Source organism: Magnolia sinica, chromosome 6 (assembly GCF_029962835.1).
Source record: "Magnolia sinica isolate HGM2019 chromosome 6, MsV1, whole genome shotgun sequence".
NCBI classification, from domain to species: Eukaryota; Viridiplantae; Streptophyta; class Magnoliopsida; order Magnoliales; family Magnoliaceae; genus Magnolia; species Magnolia sinica.
This window is the reverse complement of record NC_080578.1, coordinates 101,963,882-101,983,576: the sequence shown is the minus strand read 5'-3', so window position 1 is coordinate 101,983,576 and position 19,695 is coordinate 101,963,882. Positions and strand designations below refer to the sequence as shown.

Genomic DNA, 19,695 nt, shown 5'->3' with positions numbered 1-19,695 from the left:
ACGTATCGACTAGAAGACATAGAGGATAAGCTCTTACCTCACCCATTGAAACGATTGTGCTCTATTGATTATCTTAGTAGAAGTTACTCGTGTTCGACTATGAGAAACCTCCTTCAATTAAATGGAATAAGGTTCTCCCCTTTATTTCTACTGTTTTATCTACCGTTTTTATGTACATGTCTGACTGTGAGTAGCCTTCCTTTCTAAAAAGGAAAAAGGTGCTCGTGACACTACCGTTGCGCTTTCTACCATTCGACGATTTCTAGAAAAAAAGAAATTCTCCCAGTCAGGGGAAGAGAACTACTTTTAAATATACTGACTATCCGAGCTACTGGGACTTCTCTCAATTAAAGGGAAAAAAGTCCCGCTTACTAGTTTTACATCGACCGACTAAGCGCGACCTCCCTTTCTAGAAGAGAAGAAGGTGCAAGTGATACTACCGCCGTGTTTTCTATTGATCGACGAATTATAAAATGAAAGAACTTCCCTAGGCCAGGTGAAGAGTTTCTTTCAAATTTTGACTATCCGAGTTGTACGATTGACCATAAGGACTTCCCTCAATTTAAGGGAAGAAAGTCCTTCTATTGAGTGCTCAATCTACTACTATTGATCGACCTATTGATTCTACCGTGCACGATATATCACTACATGCTCGACTATCGACTGTAAATCTACATGCTCGGCTATCGACTAAAACCCTACATGCTCGATATCTACTTAGTCATCATACACAACCACTCACACATAAATGCAACAAAATCAAGAAAAATATATAAAACAAGCTGACTTTCTCTTACATTAGTTCAAAAGTTACTTCCTGAGCTTATAAAGTATAGAGCTCAGAGGTATAGGGGCTATTGTTATGAGTAAAATGGAGTTAAATAAATGTATGAGACAGATGAGCCGAGCATCGAGATTCGATGACTATGTATTGCTTGAGGGTTGGAAAATCACCCAGACCTTTGGTACCGACCAATAAGTTTGGATGTCAGCTTTGAATATTGACCTCGGCCTCAGGTACCAACCTCGACCTTGGATACCGATCTCGGCCTCGGGTACTAACTTCAACCTCGGATACCGACTTCTCCGGTACGAGACATTGTGTAAGTATCAGTTCACAGGGACATACTTCCTGAGCTTACGAAGTGCTTGGAAGTAAGGGGCTACTGTTTATGGGTGAAAATGGATTGAACAGGGCAACCAAAATCAGAGAGAATATAGAGCATAAGTTAAGGAGGTCGGATAACAGCTCGACCCTGAATGCCGAGCACGACCTCTATGAATAAGCATCTACCGACAAACTGCGACCTTTGCTCTGACTGACTTACTATTGCGACCAGCGAGCGATTATGAGTATCACCTCGACTTGCCTCAAAGAAAGGCCTCGACAACGATCAACAGTTCAGCTCGGTCTATAAGACCTCGGCCTAGCCAACCTTGAGGTCGGCCTCGGCCATCTACCCAGATCTCCTCGGATCCTGACCACTTGGAGATCGTATCATTCTCTAAGATATTTGCTAAAGATCTTGGGAAGATAACCATGACGCGTTGGGGGATCTCTTTCACAATATGCATCTAATATACAGAGGCATTGTCATATACCTCACCACTACCAAAAGGCTACAGATAAGAGCCTCATTTATGGTGAAAGTTACGCACATTCTGACACCAAAACCCTAAGTTCAACTAGACCCATATTCTCTACCCTAACTTTGGCATCGAATGGTCCCTTGTTGTAGCCAAGTTCTCATTTGTTTTTTGCTTTTGCAGGTTTGTAGCGGTCTTGCAGGAACGTTCAGATTTCAGCATCAACAGATTAGATGGTCCGGATTATCCCAATGAGATCTACCAATTACACTGACACTGTGTTAGTGTGAGTGTACCTTGATTGGGTAATTCCATCTCCAATCCACACCTCAGCCAAAAGTAATTATTGTATATTTAGCCATAATTAGTGTAGTAAATAGTAGAACACATGCTTTAAATAAATTCGCGAGATATGCTGATCTGAAGTTTGATAGTCTGAATCACTTTTGTCGTCCATCGGACCTTTTTTGATCCGCCTTGGTAATGAAACTGTCTATGACCCGCTCTACATCAACTACATTTATGGGCCCTACACTAACACATGTTTTATCCATGCCGTTCATCTACGTGCATATTTTATAAGTGACATTTAAGTTATATACATATATAAGTGACCCACATCAATTGTGAATCTGATCCATTAATTATAATTTTATAATCCATCAAACATGAATTTAACTTATTGCTGTGTTTTTCTAGAGGAAGAATTTGATCCAAACTTAGGAATTGGACGGCTAAAATACCATACTATTTCCGGACACAATTATTATGTAATTGCGGTGTTAATCCTATCCAATGCAATTCCATACCATTTAATCCCATGGACCGAACAGGCCAAAGGTTTGGCTAGCCTAGGTTGAGCCCCAAGTCAAGTTGCACCCGTGCATAAGCAGACCCTCTGCTATTAGATGGCCCATCGCCAGAAAACCATTAACACCTGCAACCGTCAATCAATCGGAAAATCATATCCATCCATTTTCACTGTCCTTAAGCCCCTTCAAATGGCAAGTGGCAACCGTTAAAATTTTTCTCGTTTTACGGTTCACTTGAAGACCACAAATTGAATGCTTTTTAGTACTGTGACTTTAGGCTTGGAATTGTCTCTGACACCTGTTTTAGGCAGCTGTGTAAGGCATCAGGCTTGGTGGGTCTCACCATGTTTAATGTGTAAATCCACACCATTCATGAGGCAAAAAACCTTACCTTATTTAAACGGTAGATACAACATACGGGTACAGGTGGGCATTAGACAACTCGATCCGGCTAACTTGATTTGTCTGACTCGACCCGAATGGAATGGGTGAGTTGGTCCTAACTGAGTAGGCTTTGTCCAATTCGAACTCAAACTGAGTCGAGTTCGAGTTACCTAGTAACTCGACCTGACTCGACTCGAAATTCGATCAAGTTAGACCCAACTAGATCCGAAACTTGACTCTCTAACCCTACTGGTCGCACCCTACCCGGCCCAATCTCAAAATCTCTCTCCCTCCCTCATCCTCCTCATCTTCCAAGCCATCCCTCCCTCATCCTCTACATCTTCCAAGCCTGGCAACCACCCACCACCTTCACCCTCCTCTTCTCTACTCTCTCAATCTCTCCCTCCCTCATTTCTCAATCAAACTTGGTGCCAACTTGACTCGACTCGGTACTTCTAACCGATCAGACTCGGTCCAGATCAGTCGAGGCAAGACCGGACTCAAATCGAGTCAGGCATGTTGATACTCGGTATCAAGTCGGATCGAGTTAGGGTCACGCCTATTTCAAAAATGGGATGGAGTCGAGTCAGCCCTAACTCAGTCTGACTGGACCCGATGCTCGGCTCTACATATGGGCATGATAAAATAAAATTAAAATAACATATACAATTGAGGCTTGAGTGTGGCCCACTCATGTAAAAACATATGGTTGGCATCCCATCTCCATTTTTTCCGTGGTGTGGCCCACCTGAACTGTAGATCTGACTGATTCTTTTTTTTCTTTTTTTCCCACGGAGCTTAGAATCGAGGATGGAACATGATGGACGGGGTGGATTTTACATATACAATTGGTAGGCCCAACAGATTTGAGTGCTTTACGACGCTGCGAAAAACAGGTGCTGTAGACAATTCCTGTCCGTGACTTTCTAACCATGGTCCATCCATGTCAGGATCAACCACTTGCACGGTTCAGATTCAATGTTCACTCCCACGTGGACGGTTGGGACGGAGGATTGGGGGCGCCGCTATATCATGGAAACGGATTGGCTACTCCCCCTGACACCAGCCCCGGAGCTGATGGTTGGTGCTCTGTAGGCCCATCATGATGTATGTGTTTCATCCATTCCGTCTATCTATTTTTCTAGTTCAATTTATGGTAGTACACAAAAAATGAGGTCTATCCCAATCTTAAGTTGACCACATTACAGGAAACAGTGTTGAATGAACTTCGACCGTTAAAAAAAATTTTTGGGGCCATAAAAGTATTGGATCAAGTTGATCTTTGTTTTCTCCCTTCATCTGGGTCTTTATGACCTAATAAACGGATTGGATTTCAAATAAACAGTACATTAGGCCTTAGGAGGATTTAAATGATGGATATCCAATCACTATTTTTTTTTCCTGTGGTGTGATCCATTTGAGATTTATATCCCTCTCATTTTTGGTATAAAGATATAAAATGGATTAACGGAATGGATGAAACACATACATCATGGTGGGGCCCACAGAGCACCGACCACCAGCTCCGGGGCTGGTGTCAGGGGGAGTAGCCAATCCGTTTCCCTATATCATACCACTCTAGATAAGACTCTGTCATACCATTTCCCGCGCAAACGGAAGAGCGGAGGCGAAATGATAAGGATCCGCAGCTTCCATCCCTCGCGTTCATTGCGGTGGCCACGCTCCCCATCTCCGATCAACGGTCAGCAGCGCTTGATCTCGACCGTCCGTTTGGGGCTAGATAAATACGAGCGGAGCGCCTCCAAGCACTGGAACGATTTCTACAAGCGCCACCAAAGCAAGGTCCGCGTTCTCGTCTCCTCTCCCTTTTCCCTCTCGATGAGTGCAAATTCCAGGCGCCCGATCTTCAAGCGCCAAAAGAAAACGCACCGCACGTGCCAGCGTGGCGCATGTGTGGGGGATCCTGGATGTTCATGAGAGAAGATACCCTCAGTGAATGTGTCTGTTGCACTCCCCAGGTGCGCCATCCATCAGATGTGAACCGTTGGTTTACATTTCTCTAACCGTCCATTTCTTTGTGGATATGCGGCCCATCTGATGAATGGATGAGCGTGATTATTTACCGAACGGGCATTTATCGTGAGGAGCAACCTCTGAACGTCCTGGATCTCGCACGAATCTGCCAAATTGGCACTTGTGATGCGTTTGTGTTTCGGCGCTTGAGATGGGGTGACTGGAATTAGCTCATTCCTGTCTTCTCTTTCGTCCGTCCATCATCACGTGTGCAAGATATGGGCCGTTAATGGTGCGGCCCACACTTCGTCCTGGATGCACTGTACGTGGAAGGCATGGATTACCCGTTCCTGTAACTCTAAGCTCTGCGGGGACCACCGCGCTGTCCGGATTATATCCACTCCGTTCATCAGTCGCCAGCTCATCTAAGGACATAATACAAAAAAATAAGGCAATTCAAAATTCAAATGGGCCACACCACACGACACAGATGGCCCATTGGGAGCTTGTATTTGGAATGCATTGGAATACAAATCACAATTACATTGGAATTATGTTGATTCCGAGTGCTCAATTGTGCTTGGTTGGAATGCAGTGGACTCTAAACCTTCCATTTGGGAGCTTGTATTTGGAGTGCATTGGAGTTCTTTAGTATATTCGAATTTAATTAACTAAATCAGCTTTAATATGTCATATTAGTATACACATGTGATATTTGACAGAATAAGTACGTTTAAATATATACTTTGGCAAAAAATAAGGAAATTACAAGCCTCGAATGGGCCACAAATGTAAGGATAACAAATGAGTGACTAACAGACGTTTTTTAGCCACATTTCGATGGCCAATGGTTGGACAAATCGGATCATTCTATTGATGCGATTTTAGTTTTGCAGCCGATAATTGGATTGTTTTGGGTATCATCAGCACGCCACGTGACACCTTTGTTGCACGCGCAACTCTCTTACCTTTAAAAGGAACCCCCAAAAAACATTTCACTCGGATTACATCTGAATCATTGCATTTTGCTAAGATTTTTTTTTTTTTTACACATGCACACACACCCCACACACTCACACTAGTGGAATTTCACCACCTATGGGTACTCAAACCCTTGACCTGGTGTTGAAACTCCTGAGAGTCTACCACCCGAGCATTTTGCTAAGATTTCAAAGCACTCCAAAAGTTGTATTTCAGATACCTCTGGTTCCATTTACCTCCCAATCCTTGGCTACCAAATGCAGAAAGTAACATGTTGGATTTGAAATACATCAATTTACCTCCAAATCTAAGCTGCCAAACGACCCTCAAGAGGGATGGTAACGCTTGCCGTTAAAACACTCATGGTGCCCACAATGGTGCTTATGTGACATCCAACCCATTCATAAGGTTATCCCCCCCGTGATGAAGGGAAAATACAAAAATCAGCCTGATTAAAAACTCACGCCACCCATGATGGCTTCAAAGGTGAGTGTTCAATCCCCACTGTTTCTAATGGTGTCGCTCACTTGAGTTCTGAATTTTCCTAATTTTCGAGATACATCCTAAGATAAGCTGGCGCAACTTATGCACAAAGTGGATATAACACGGACATCGCCATGGGCCCCACATAACCCTGGGAAGTCCCACCCTCCCATCAGCCTTTTTTTTGTACCTGACATGTGCACAATGGGCCCCACCTGATGACCGGTCTGGTTCTCACACAAATATACCGCACACTGAGCATCTGTCTCACAACCAATGCAGTTCTTCAAGGACCGACACTACTTGGAGAAGGATTGGGGCCGCTTCTTCTCTGATGAGAGCGAAAACTGCAAATCTGAGAAAGGGAAGGTTGTATTAGAGGTTGGTTATTAATCATTCCTCTTATTGTTAATGCTTTTTTAATCTGTACTTGAGGAGGAAGAAAAAGGGAAATGATTGCATATTATCAATATCAAGACCCATTGGGACACTTGTTCAGTTTATCAACCAATCCCGACCGTTCATTAGGCCCAAAATGCATTTCCTGGGTTACCATGCAAAAACTCAAGATGCATTTCAGTGTTACCAAGCAAAAACTCAAAATGCATTTCATGGGTTACCATGCAAAAAATCTCCAATAAGACCATTCTACTAATCAGATCAATAGCCCATAAACTCTCCAATAAGATCATTCAAATGCTAACCCATGGACTGTAAATCTGGCAATTCCAACATTCCTCGAATTCTACTCCAAATAGGTCTATGGTGGATCTTCATGTTGGCAGATGTGATCACACACGTGGAGTGGCCAATAGACCTTTGACTGAGTAAAATAAAATAACATATCCTTTTTTCTTTTCTTAATGGGCTTATGGTTAAGTTGTTCAGGAGGCTTCCCATGAAGAGCCATTTCTCCAGTTTTGAATGGGTGAATCCAAACATTTGGACGATTTTACCATAAATCTAAGACTACTCTATCAAAGGAAACACAAGTGAAAAACTAACACTCAAAACTATTCAAGAATGTCCTGTCAAAACCTGCAATCAACAGCCTCGCGGCATTCTCTTCATTGAATGTGAATGGTTTCTGCTACCAATCTGATACTTCAACCCACCCAGATTTTTCTTTGTTCACTCAGTCCATTGCTTCGTAAATGTGAGTGGCATCTATGATTTTGTCTTCATCAACCAAGTGAAGAACTGCTACAATCTATGGTTTGAGATCTTTATAACTTGTGTAACATACAGCTAAAATCCTTGTTGAATATAATGTCATGTATCTTGATCCCTTCTTTGTTTTAAAGGAAACTGCATCTTCTCTTGTTCCTTAAATCCAATCCAGCCACTTCTAATTGCAAAATGATTATCAAAGCACGAGCATGTCTCGAGCCTTATTAAGCCGGATGGATTAGCTCTTTGCTCTTTTTATGTCTTCTTATCATGTTTAAGACCAACATGTGGCTACAGTAACATCCCCTTTAGATTGGGCTTCTGCAATTGTATCAACTCAGTCTCTTTCTTCCTAAGATCTTCGATTAGTAAATTTTGACAATGAGAGAAGCAGGGTGGCCCAAGAAACATGTTTCTTTTCTGCGATAGTGTTGTTCTTTTTCATAACATAGATGCATTGTCTGTTATGATTTGGACAATGTAGTCAGTGTGCATGCATGTGTGCGTGTAGATGCATGTGTGCACGACTTAGCTCCCTAGATTCCTTCAAACACTTCTTTGTTGCACCCTGCAAAGTTTCTTAAACATGCCACCTGAGCAACCCCTTTGAGCCTCATGAAAGGCCTCATCTGGTGATCACCATGCTATTAACTTCCAGTTTGTGTGTGTTCCTTACAAATGGTCTAGCTCTGCTAAGAAAGCTAATCTCCATGAAGCCTGCCTCCTGGTGCCAAGTTTCCCCCAATTCCACACTACAAGAAATGAATCAATCATCACAAGCATTTCTCAGACCATGGTATTAAAAATGGTCACGTTACGGCTGTATTGGCAGTTACGGAAAGGAAATAATCACCCCTGTTACATTGTGCAGGGGGTGAATTGGTCTGTCATGAAAAAAATCGGCCCTATCGGGCTTTAAAAGGCCCATTATTAAAGTATGAATTTTCAATTCTCTCAATTTTCTTAACCATCCATTTCTTTTGTGCACTTTTGGCCCATTTTATGATTTTCTTGACTTTTGGAGTAGGCATCCATGCAGTGGAGCCTACCTGATAAGTGGCTTGGATATAAAGCTCACGTTCCAGTGACCATGTTTGAGCAATGAGTTCCAAAAGATGTGGCCACGGGTGCACTTTGCAAGGCTTTGGAGATTGGAAAACAACGTTTGGTTTACAAATGTTAATTTCAAAAGGTAAAATCGTTATTTGGATAAAAGTAACCAAGGGAAGAAGTACAGAAGGACGCCTTGGCCAGTAGCTGTTAAAAAGCCAGCCTTTTAGAGAAAAGCCAAAATTAAAGATGGTCGGTAATCAAGAGTCCCAAATTGAAACCATTAGGTGTTTTTTTCCCATTCCTTTTAATTAATGTGACATGCTGTAAAGGGTCAAATATTAGGTTAATCTTTTACATATCAGCAGGATTGACGAAGTCATCCTTCAATTTTTGTCGATTAATCTTTTACATATCAGCAGGATTGACCTAGTCATCCTTTAATTTTTGTCGACTGCTAGCTTACCTTGTTACGATGATCCAAGATTGCTAGATGCACTTGGGACTTCTTTAATTATCTCATAAGGTAGTTTATTATTAAATATTTCTTAAATCCTGGCTCCAAAAATGGTAATATCGATACACCAGAGCCTAGGGTTTTCAGAAGCATGGGAAATTCAGTGGTCATCACCCACTGGTTCCGTCACCACATTGTAGCTAAACTTCCAATGAGAGGATCGTGGTTGGAGTTTAAACTTCTGACTTTTCAAGCACAAGAAACTCATAATAGTTAACCAATTGAAGAAAACATTTTTAAAAAATAATAATTTATCAAAACTTTTATGCATTTTTCAATTATCTTTTGATGTGGAAAAGTCTATGCTATATATTTGTTTGAAATATCAAGCCTTCCAAGTGTTCCCATTAAACAATTACTTTTTCCCTTTTCGCTGTGAGTATAAATTTGTCTTTGCTTTCAGAAATACTTTTAATGCTTGAATGAAATTTGTGGTGTCGCAGGTTGGTTGCGGAGTTGGCAATACTATCTTTCCACTCATAACTGCATTTCCAAATCTTTTTATTCATGCCTGTGATTTTTCACCTCTCGCTATCAAACTTGTTAAGGTTTGCCCCTTGTCTAATGTTTTCTTGTCATTTAGATTCTATACCTTTGCACATTTGTACGTACACACAAGGGAATTGCACAATAATAAACTAATCATGGGAAGTTCTCAGGAGCATCATTACTGAGCCAATTTAGTGAGGATATGTTTTTCTTTGACACAAATACAAGGTTTTAGACACACGCACGCATTGATTTCCGATGTTGTCAAACATTGTGAGGTACAAACCTGACATGCTGACACATCATTACATTTACATGATAAAGGTATATTATTATGGCAATGCTGTTTTCTAGCCGCACAATTGTGTATACTTAAGCTCTCATAAACACCACCACATGTGCCAAGCTGGAACATATATACAACATCAGAGCCATCCATCAGGTTGGGATATTGCCTTTGCCGAAAATCACACCGGTCTACTCACCAGGTGTGCAAGTAGCAGACTGGTCCATTCGTTTGGACATTTTGTTCCATCTAGTGAGTGTACGAGCCTAATTTTTGGGCTAGGCCATCGATGCTGCTCTATACTTGCCACTTAGCTCATGCGGATGCTTGTTTATAGCCAGGTTATGCACTCCAGTTATTGGCAAGCCTCTGCACAAATCAGTTCATGAAAAATATAACATGTTGATAACCTAAACAAATGGAAATACAATTTTTATTTTTATTTTTTTTAAGTATCAACAGTAAAGATATAGAGGTTCTATTTTCTTATACATGATCGTTTTGAACTTGTGTAAATTGATTGTTGGCAATAATAGTGACTAGTAGTGATTGGTTTCGTGTTGATGGAGGCTTTGTTATAATGTCACTACTATTTTGGAAAGTTAGTGAGTTGGAAGCAACAGTTTGAAATGATTCATTAGTTGTACTGCCCAAGTTGTCATTGATAATCAACTAGCGCTACACTCAAGTCCACTTTGGGGTAAAATCACCAAAGTGGACTTGAGTGTATTCTGCGAAAACTCCCAAATTATGTAGAATCTCTTAATCCTAAACTATTGGCTCAGAAAACTTCATTGATTGTCATGTCTTATATAAACATATAATGCTGCCAGTGTTTGCTAGATAATTTTCAATGCGGACCCTACTTGTGGATTTCAACGATGATGTACTGTGTTGCCTCCTTCACTATTCAAAATATCTTTGCATTTTCCACTGGGTCTACTCTATTCAATGTGTATCCCTAATCTCAAATTTCAAATTTTCTACCATTTCATTTCACTAAGAACAATGTTAGCCACATTAGTCAACATTTATATATTTTGATGTTCTCATGTTCCTCTCGTTCTCTCTTCTTCCCACTACTGCTTTAAAAGAAGTTATCTGTGCGAATGAAGTTCACCCTTATAAAAGTTGGCTCTTTTTTTTTTTTCCCCTAGAACACAATGAAACTGCTAATAGGTTCGCTGAGCCGCCAGTAGGGATCGCTTCAGTATTCTCATAGGCAAGTTGGGAATGCTTGATCTTATTTCACCAGCTTAGTAGAGAATACAGGAGAGGAGTGCCACATGTTGAGGGCAATGAAAATGGCAAAGGGTCCACAAGGCTGTAAATATCAATCTTTATTCATCGGTGTTCGTAAAGGAGGATTACAAGTGATGTGCAAAATCCTTATAAGATCCACCTATATTTCCTACATTGTCATTTTGGAGGTACTTATTTTCTTGTTGTTTTATTCAGTCTAGGAATGCTTGTTAAGGCCAATGCTTGTGCCTCTACTCCATTCAGGCTCGATGTAATTTTTTGTCAATGAGGTGTCACCTTTTGATTTTTTACATTTGATCACTCTCGCTCATTTATGTTGATTCTAGACGTGTCCATGTCTAACAGAGCATCTTTATTGGCATTTTAGTTGTGTTCGTGTTCTTCTGGTGTTTGCCAGCAATTGGACATTTGAATGGTGGTAACTTGTCTTATCAGCATATCGGGTGCTGATGTGTTGTAAAATTTCAGATGTTTGATGATGAAATAACAGGCAGTACAGTTATCCTATCTACTAAAGTGGAATCCAGGTGTCAGTTTCCTTTTACCTTTTATTGATCCAGGTATATCCGCATTTTCTATATTGCTTAGCGTTCTATAAATTCCATCTGCTTCATTTATCGGTGGGTTCTAGTTATTATTATTATTATTATAAAACTGGGTACTTCCATTCTGCTATATTTTACTTAGTGTCATCTGCTTTCTACAATAATCTTTCATAGTTCAAAGTGGTGTTTGAAGTGCTCCATGTTGATCGTTGTTAGTGGTTATGTTGATCTATTATGGTGCTCTCTTGGGACACCATGTCCTTTTGTATTGGGCTATATTAATAAAAAGAGGGCTACAAAGTAATCTCCCTCAAATCTTTAATTTCTTCCCAAATTCACATTGTATCCTTTTGTATTGGGTTATATTAATAAAAGAGGGTTAGAGAGTACTCTCTCACTAATCTCTAATTTCTCCCCAAATTCTCTCTCTCGTTCCACAACACCTGTTGATGCAATGCTCATAGTGCTGCTCTTTTGTGATAGTTCCTTTTGATGGGACCTGTTTTTCTTTAGCTGTTTGTTGGTTTGTTTTACAATTTCCATGTTGGACATTTTGTAATCTCCATTACCTTTCTTACACATTTCTACATCTTTTTCTTATTTATTTTCAGTTTCAGTACAGTTGAATAGGAATGTGATAGTTGCTTTCATGGTGATTTGGTCGGACTGAAATCTGATACACTTGTATGCTTCAACCAATGAAGGAACATGGGGATTTCAGAGCTGACAGGGTGAATGCCTTTGTCTCTGACGTCACGGTGGATGATCTTAGCAAGAAAATTTCGCCGTCTTCAGTTGATGTTGTGACCCTGGTGAGGATGCACAATTTTTTAGGAAGCATATATGGCATCTGCATGTCTATTTTTTGTTCTAAGTTCTAACATTTTAAATAATTTTTATCTCAGCGTTTGGCATAGGAAACCCCTTGTGGCATTTTCTTATGTGAAGTAGCCTGCTCTAGACACTAATGATGCCTTTATCCACCAAAGATCCTCTCGAATCTCCATACCCACTTACCCAATAAAGGTTGATTCATCTCACCCAAAACTCTAAGCCCCACTCCCCCTTGGTCCCATGGTTTACATACTTATTCCCATTAGATGAAACTTGTGTTTGTTTTCTACCCCCTTCCACAAAAAATCCCTCCTAATTTTCTCTAACTTATCCACCACCCCTTTTGAACCCTTGAATATGGACATCTAGTATACTGGTAAATTTGACATTGTCACCTTAAGTAGCGTCAATCTACCTCCGAAAGACAAGTGCCGACCTTTCCAAGATGATAGCATTCTTTCGAATCTCTCATATACTTTATCCCATAGATGTTTGGTCGGCTTCCCTATACATAATGGTAAACCAAGATATGTGGTTGGAAAAGAACCTTCTCTACACCCAAAGATCCTCGCAAACAAAACTACCTCTTCCATTGATAGTCCAACCCCAGAAGTTCACTCTATCAGAATTAATCTTTAAGCCTGAAACCACTTCAAAACAAACAGCTATCATCCACAAATGATCTATTTTTGTTTCATCTGCTTCACACAAAAGCAAGGTATCATCCATGTGTTGTAAATGTGACATTTGAAACTGAGAAATATCAACTTTAAATCCTTGCACTAGACCGGTCATGACTCCCCTATTCATCATCCCGCTCAAAGCTTCCATAATCACCACAAACAAGTATGGCGACAAGGGATCGCCTTACTGTAACCCTCTTGATGCTTGAAGAAAAACCATTTACTAAGATCGAGATTTAGCTGATTCAACATAAACTCGTATCCATGACCGCCACCCAATATATAATCTAAAAAATCCTAATCCACATGATCACATGCTTTTTCAATGTCCAACTTACTACTCACCTCCTTCTTTCCCTTTTTGTGGTAAGAATCAATTACCTCATGAGCTATCAATGGACTATCCACCATCTGATGCCATCTACAGATGCCCCTTGTGACTTGGAGATCACATTACCTATTACCGCTTGGAATCTAGAAGCTACAATTTTTGCCAATATCTTATAGGGACCCCCCAAGAGACTAATGGGTCGGAAATCTTTGATATTCTCCACCCCTTCTTTTTTGGGAATCAATGCCACAAAAGTCACTTCTAATTTTGCCATTAGAAACCCCTTTTCAAAAAATTTATTCAAAAAAGCAATCACGTCTGTCTTAACAATTTCCCAATTATATGTATATATATATAAAGTAATTGGATAACCATTCGAGCCCGGGGCCTTATCATAGCCCAATTCTGAAACCACCACCTCTATTTCTTTTACTGTAAAATCTTCCTCTAAAGATTTTGCCTCCTCCCTCAAAATAGGATTAAAATGAAGATTATCAAGTGCAGGTACCGAACCTTCCTTAGAAGTTCCTTGTAGAATTTGACTATGAAAGCACATACCTTTACTTTCCCTTCAAACCTTTCACTTCAATTGCCATTCCATTTATTTTTCTATTTTGAGCTCGTGCACTAGGCATCGCATGGAAGAACTTTGTATTTTTATCACCCACCTTTAGCCAAAGTGCCCTAGAGCATTGCCTCCATTTGATTTCTTCCTCCCTTAGCTTCGCATTGAATTTTTCTTGATGAATTTCCTTCCATGCCCTTTCCTCGTTTGATAGCTCACCTCCCTCTAATACAATAAGACTTTGAATTTCTTGCCAGATTTTCGAAAATTCCTCTTTCCGACTTTCCAACACTTCTTTTTTGCAAAAAATTATTTTCCCTTTAAGTAATTGCAACTTCTAGAAAAAGAGAGAAGCCTGCCCCTCCCTGTACAGAATGATATGTCATGCATTACATCTTTTCTAGTGGGGAATGTTGCAAAAATATAGTAGATGGATGTGATAGGGAGGCGTTGTTGGACATGATAAGGGGGAGAATGTGTAATTGTTCAGGTAATGGCCTCTCACCCTCAAAGGTTGAGAGTTTGAGAAAACTGATACTCAACTTCAAGAAAATGACAAGGGGGAGGCGGTGAATTTAGATGCGGTGACACTTTCATATAATTCTATTCTATGCTTTACTATGCAAGTTGTACAATTTGATTCTCATAAAATGCTTTCATGACTCAACCCAAATCTTATTTCAAAACAGGTGGACACTGATCATACATTTCACTGGAAAATGAAACTATGTAGTGTTTGGTGGTTGCAATGGTCCAAAGTTAGTTTTAGACATAGGGTGAAGGGAGATAAATAATAAGAACCGTTGGTGGATCATGCACTAATCATGCTACCTTTGACACGTGAAACAAATTTTTAAGGCAACTAATGTCCCACAAAAAATGAATGGCAGGTTAGAGCAATTGGAGGATCCATTATCCAGTGATTGTGGATACGTCTGTATGACAAGGATAATCTGCTAGTGGGAGACAACAAGCCCACGCCAACATGCATGCTTTCTTAGTTTGTAACCGACTTCCATGTCAACATGCATGCTTTCTTAGGTAGTTCTACATCCCATGTCGTTGGGGATGGGAAACTACTCTAATTAACTGTAGCTCGATGTATGACTTAGAACTCATGTTCCAATGTTTTTTTTTTTTTTTAATGGACAATTGTGAAGATTAAACCCACAGCCTCGATGTTAAACACTTTGAGGCCATCAGTACTAAAGCATTGTGTCAACTTCCATTTTTCAATGTTTCAAGGAATAAATTCTCCGGTTCCCTCTTTTCAATGTTTCAACATACCTTGTCTGTTCTTCTTTTCTTCAATGAACAAAGTCTCTAGTTCCACATTCAAATGTATCTTCCTCCTCCCGTCTTTGATTAATCACGTTTATGTTTTTAATAGTTTAGTATATAGACAAAATCCAGCAAATGTTCCTTACATGTTTTGTAGTCTGTCTTTTGTTCTACACCTTGCTATGAGAAAATCTTTATTAGAACTTATGATCCATCAATTGTGACATTAATCTTATTTGAATTATATCAACATAGGCCATTTTATTGCACTACTCTTGTGTTAGTCCATAGAAGGCTCTATGTGCCTCAACAAGTATTGACTGCCTGCCTAACATTTTAAGTAGATTTTTGCATTGTCTGCAGTTTCTCCCAAGAAGATGCCGTTCATATTGCAGAATATTAGAAAGGTTCTTAAGGTGAGTGTCAAACATGGTATTGATTTGCTTCTTTTACTTAGTATTCTGCCATGCTGCAATATAATTTTTTTCGTCATTTTTCCAGCCAAATGGCTATGTGCTTCTCCGAGATTATGCCAATGGAGACTTTGCTCAAGTAAATGTCCCGTTTCTCATCCTCTACTTGCTGGCTTCTTTACTTTCTTCATGTGGAAGTCTAATTTCCTCTCTTGAGGAGATCAAAATACACTTTTTATGAAATCGTACCAAATTTGTGGTGAATTTCAGCATGAAAATTTTCTTTGATGTACAAAAAAATAAATAAAAAACATGACATTTGTTTTACAAAAATTGAGAGGTGGAAGCTACAATGCCAGAACTCCTAGGTGCTCGAGTTTTTATATCTTCACATGGTTACCATGTAAGAAAAAAGAGGATCCAAGGTTATTTTACCAATTTTAGATTTGGCTACTTTCAGCAAATAAACCGATGAAACCTCAATGAAATAACATAACCTAACCCCCCAACTCATCATTGTTGAATGTTGTTGATAGACCATGATGGACAGCTATGATTATGTGTGATCCACCTTACATGAAGATGATGGTTGCAAGTGATCACATAAATTGTTACCTCAGCCCTTAGTCATTACATTTTATAGTTGAAGTTTTTGGCTAATATGCCGTGGTCTATGTAATAGCTTAAGTAGAGGGGGTCTCTCTGTCATTCCACAGTTATTGTGAAAGCCCTAATGTAATGAGAGGAGATGTGGATTCAGCCCTCTCTTTTCCTCTACACTTCTCATCGTCTCTCTCTCTCAATAAATGTCTTCATATCTTCCTTGCTTCAGAAAAATAAACTTTTTGGTGTATCTTCCTTAAGACAAATATTATTTTAGATTTAACTTTCGATGATCCAACAATCTTTCTTTTGGGAAGTTAGGTCTTAACCGGTCTTAACAGCTCTCTCTCTCTCTCTCTCTCTCTCTCTCTCTCTCTCTCTCTCTCTCCCCCTCCCTCCCTCCCTCCCTCCCTCCCTCTCTCTCTCATTTGCTTTATGGAAGCAAATGGTTTCCACAAATCAGCCCCAAAGGGCAAGCAAGCTAAATAGGGCAATGGATATTGTAGAGAATAGAGGGATATATGTATATGTACGTAGAGATGCTCACATCCAACCCATTGGACTGCTAATTTACCATCCAGCTGGTGGATATTTTTCGTCCTGTGATGTTTATACAACATCCAATCCATCCAAAAGGTTGACCCCATATGAGGATCACCTTGTGCAAAAATCAGCCTAATCCACCTATTTGATGGGCCACACCAACATTTCTTTATTATATCAACGGGTATCCATTGTTTTCTATGGTGTGGCTCACCTAATCAGCAGAATGGGTTGATTTTTTCACTAGATGGTCCTTGCGGTCGGTCTCACCTATTTTAGGGGTTGGATTTCACACAAACAAGAAAGTTTGGAACTTATTGGTTGGATGGTAACTTAGCATCCAACTGGTTGAATGTGAGCATTTCTCACGTACATATATAACTACTAGTCTACAATATGTAATTCTCTTCAATAATGGTGGGGCCAGTTGCTAAAGAAACTGTTAAGCAAGATGTACGCGCGCACATTAAAGGTCATGCTTGAGTAGTTGGCTGCATGGAATGGCAAGGAATGTGCTGATACATGATTACTGACATGCCTCGCATGCCAACATGGTCAGGCCCTAAATTTCCATTTAGTACAACTATTGGATGTGAAGTGCCAAGAAGGAATTTGTGAACAGTTGATGTCTAGACATGCAGTGCTAGAGATCGTTGAGAACCTGCTTAGATACATCGGTAATTTGTGTGAATCTTAAATACAATCAGTAACTCGATCATGGCCAATCTCTCGTATGCATTGGTATGCAACCATCGTAGCCTTAAGACATTGTGGATGGCTTTGGGGATGACTCAACGTTGGCCCAGACTCATGCTACTCTTCCATTACCTGCTGATACCTAGATGTGGATTACTGATTTCTTTCATGTTCCTCTATATTTTACATCTTCTGATCAGTAGATGTGAATTGCACATTTCTCTTGTCTTTGTGTGTTTAATGTGTTTGTGCGCTCGCTTGCATGTGTGTGAGGAGATTTATACTGTATATCGGTGATCCGAACCACTTAAAATGTATGTGGACAAAAATCCATGTAAATGCAAAAATCAACAACTGGATTTTAGTAATTCTTGTCCACCGTCTTTTACATGGTTCGGATTGTCCAATCACTTTAGATTTGATCTGTTACTTATTCATGTTTGTTCCCAGTGAATGAATGGTTTCAATCATCTTTCCCCAAAAAAAAAATTTTTTCTCCTTTTAACACATCTGCCATTTATCAAAAGTTGATATTGATGGATGCGACGCCAACCATCATTTGTGGTCAGATTAACTGATAGTTTGAATTTGTAGGAAAAACTCACAGGCAAAGATCGACTGATCAGTGAGAATTTCTATGTTAGAGGTGACGGTACAGTAAGTTTTTTAATAGCTAACCTTGATGTTTGTTTTGTTTTAAGTGCAATTTATGTTCTTGGTGGGATGCCTTATTGACAATTTCTCAGCTATATGATTTCAGTGTGCATTTTACTTCACTGAAGATTTCTTAACAACCTTGTTTGAGATGGATGGCTTCAGCACTGTAGAACTCAGCATGTACAGCAAGAAAATTGAGAATCGCTCGCGGAAAATAGTCATGGATCGGTGAGCTGTGATGTCAAACATCAATTGTGTTTGCATCAGGCTAATTGTTTATTTTCTTTGAACTTTTAGAGAGTTTTAACTGTTTAAACAGAAATCTAAAATCTCAAATGAATTTTAAAATTGGCTTGAAATTGCCTGTTAGAAAGAAAGTCTTTTTGAGTGGAGGAATTATACTTACAAGGATAAGTATACTCCAGTTACAAGTTGGGTCTTGATTCAGTGATCTAGACCATTGGTCTTATGAAGCCCACTGTCAGTGGACCTGATAATCTGCCAGATTGAAAGATCCTGACCACCAAAGCTGAATTTTCTTCAGTATAATGTGGATAGTAGCTTTATTGCTCTTCTCGATTGTCTATTTTCTGGCCTGTATTTGAAAGGTTAGGATTTCCCCATAGAGGAGATAAGGGGACTGCCCATCAAGGTGGGAGCTCAATAGACCAATGATCTGGATCACTGAACCTGGGGCTTAACTAGAACACGCTCAAAACCTCATTAAACTGCAATTGTCCTGGGTCGAGGATCATAAATTCCTTCTTTGAGTATGGATCTGCTGCTTCTCTTTTTGATAGCTAAGCTGGGGCAGAATTAGACATTGCAGAAATTGCATCTTTAGGTTGCAATTCTAGTGAAAATGGTGGTCACTCATCCTGAATTATGGCACACTTTTGCAGCTATCCGGACCATTGAAATCGTGGATCATGTTGTGAGTAAATAACGATGATTGAGGAATCCTAAGCATCCAATTGGTGGCTATCAATAGAAGGCCAAAAGTGAAATAGTAAGTGGTCCAAATTCAGTGGGCAAAATCAGATTGTTGCAATTATCTTCTTAGTGTGCACAAGGATCAACAATTTGGATGGTTTGGATTGCCATACAACTATGCCATGTGTACAATGGATGAGTAACCACAAATTTAAAATGGCAGTGAAACATCGGAAGAGTTTATTGGTTGCAGGATCCTTCAACTAGGTGCCACGCTCACTTCGTATCATTTGTTGGAACGATGCTTCCGTTTTGCTTCTTAGCCATTTATACTCATTAACATTTTGAACCAGACTCTTCTCCACTTCCTCACCTAAACTTGTCGTTGTGTGCGTTGAAAAGCCAATGTTGACTATGATAATGGATCTAGATGTTGTATGCCCTGAAAAGCCAATGTTGACCACCTCTCATTGGGATAGATCTAGGAGGGGCAATCAGCCACATGATAGTTGAGACACTGATTCATGGTAAAACCTTAACCCTTGATTTGTGTTTTTCTTGGGATTTGATTGCATCTACATGGGGATCCTTAATTCTAAAATGGAGTTTTGTAAC

The 19,695-nt window shown here is 39.9% G+C and overlaps 1 protein-coding gene across 1 annotated transcript; it reads left to right on the top strand.

The window, feature by feature from the left end:
- Nucleotides 1–4,352: 4,352 nt before the first annotated feature.
- Nucleotides 4,353–19,465, top strand: LOC131249313 (tRNA N(3)-methylcytidine methyltransferase trm141-like). The gene is made up of 9 exons (XM_058249988.1): nt 4,353–4,586; nt 6,504–6,602; nt 9,402–9,506; nt 12,246–12,353; nt 15,580–15,651; nt 15,737–15,787; nt 18,085–18,147; nt 18,251–18,375; nt 19,334–19,465. The coding sequence occupies exons 1-9, from the start codon at nt 4,416–4,418 to the stop codon at nt 19,401–19,403; spliced, it is 864 nt and encodes a 287-aa protein (XP_058105971.1). The 5' UTR covers nt 4,353–4,415; the 3' UTR covers nt 19,404–19,465.
- Nucleotides 19,466–19,695: the final 230 nt, after the last annotated feature.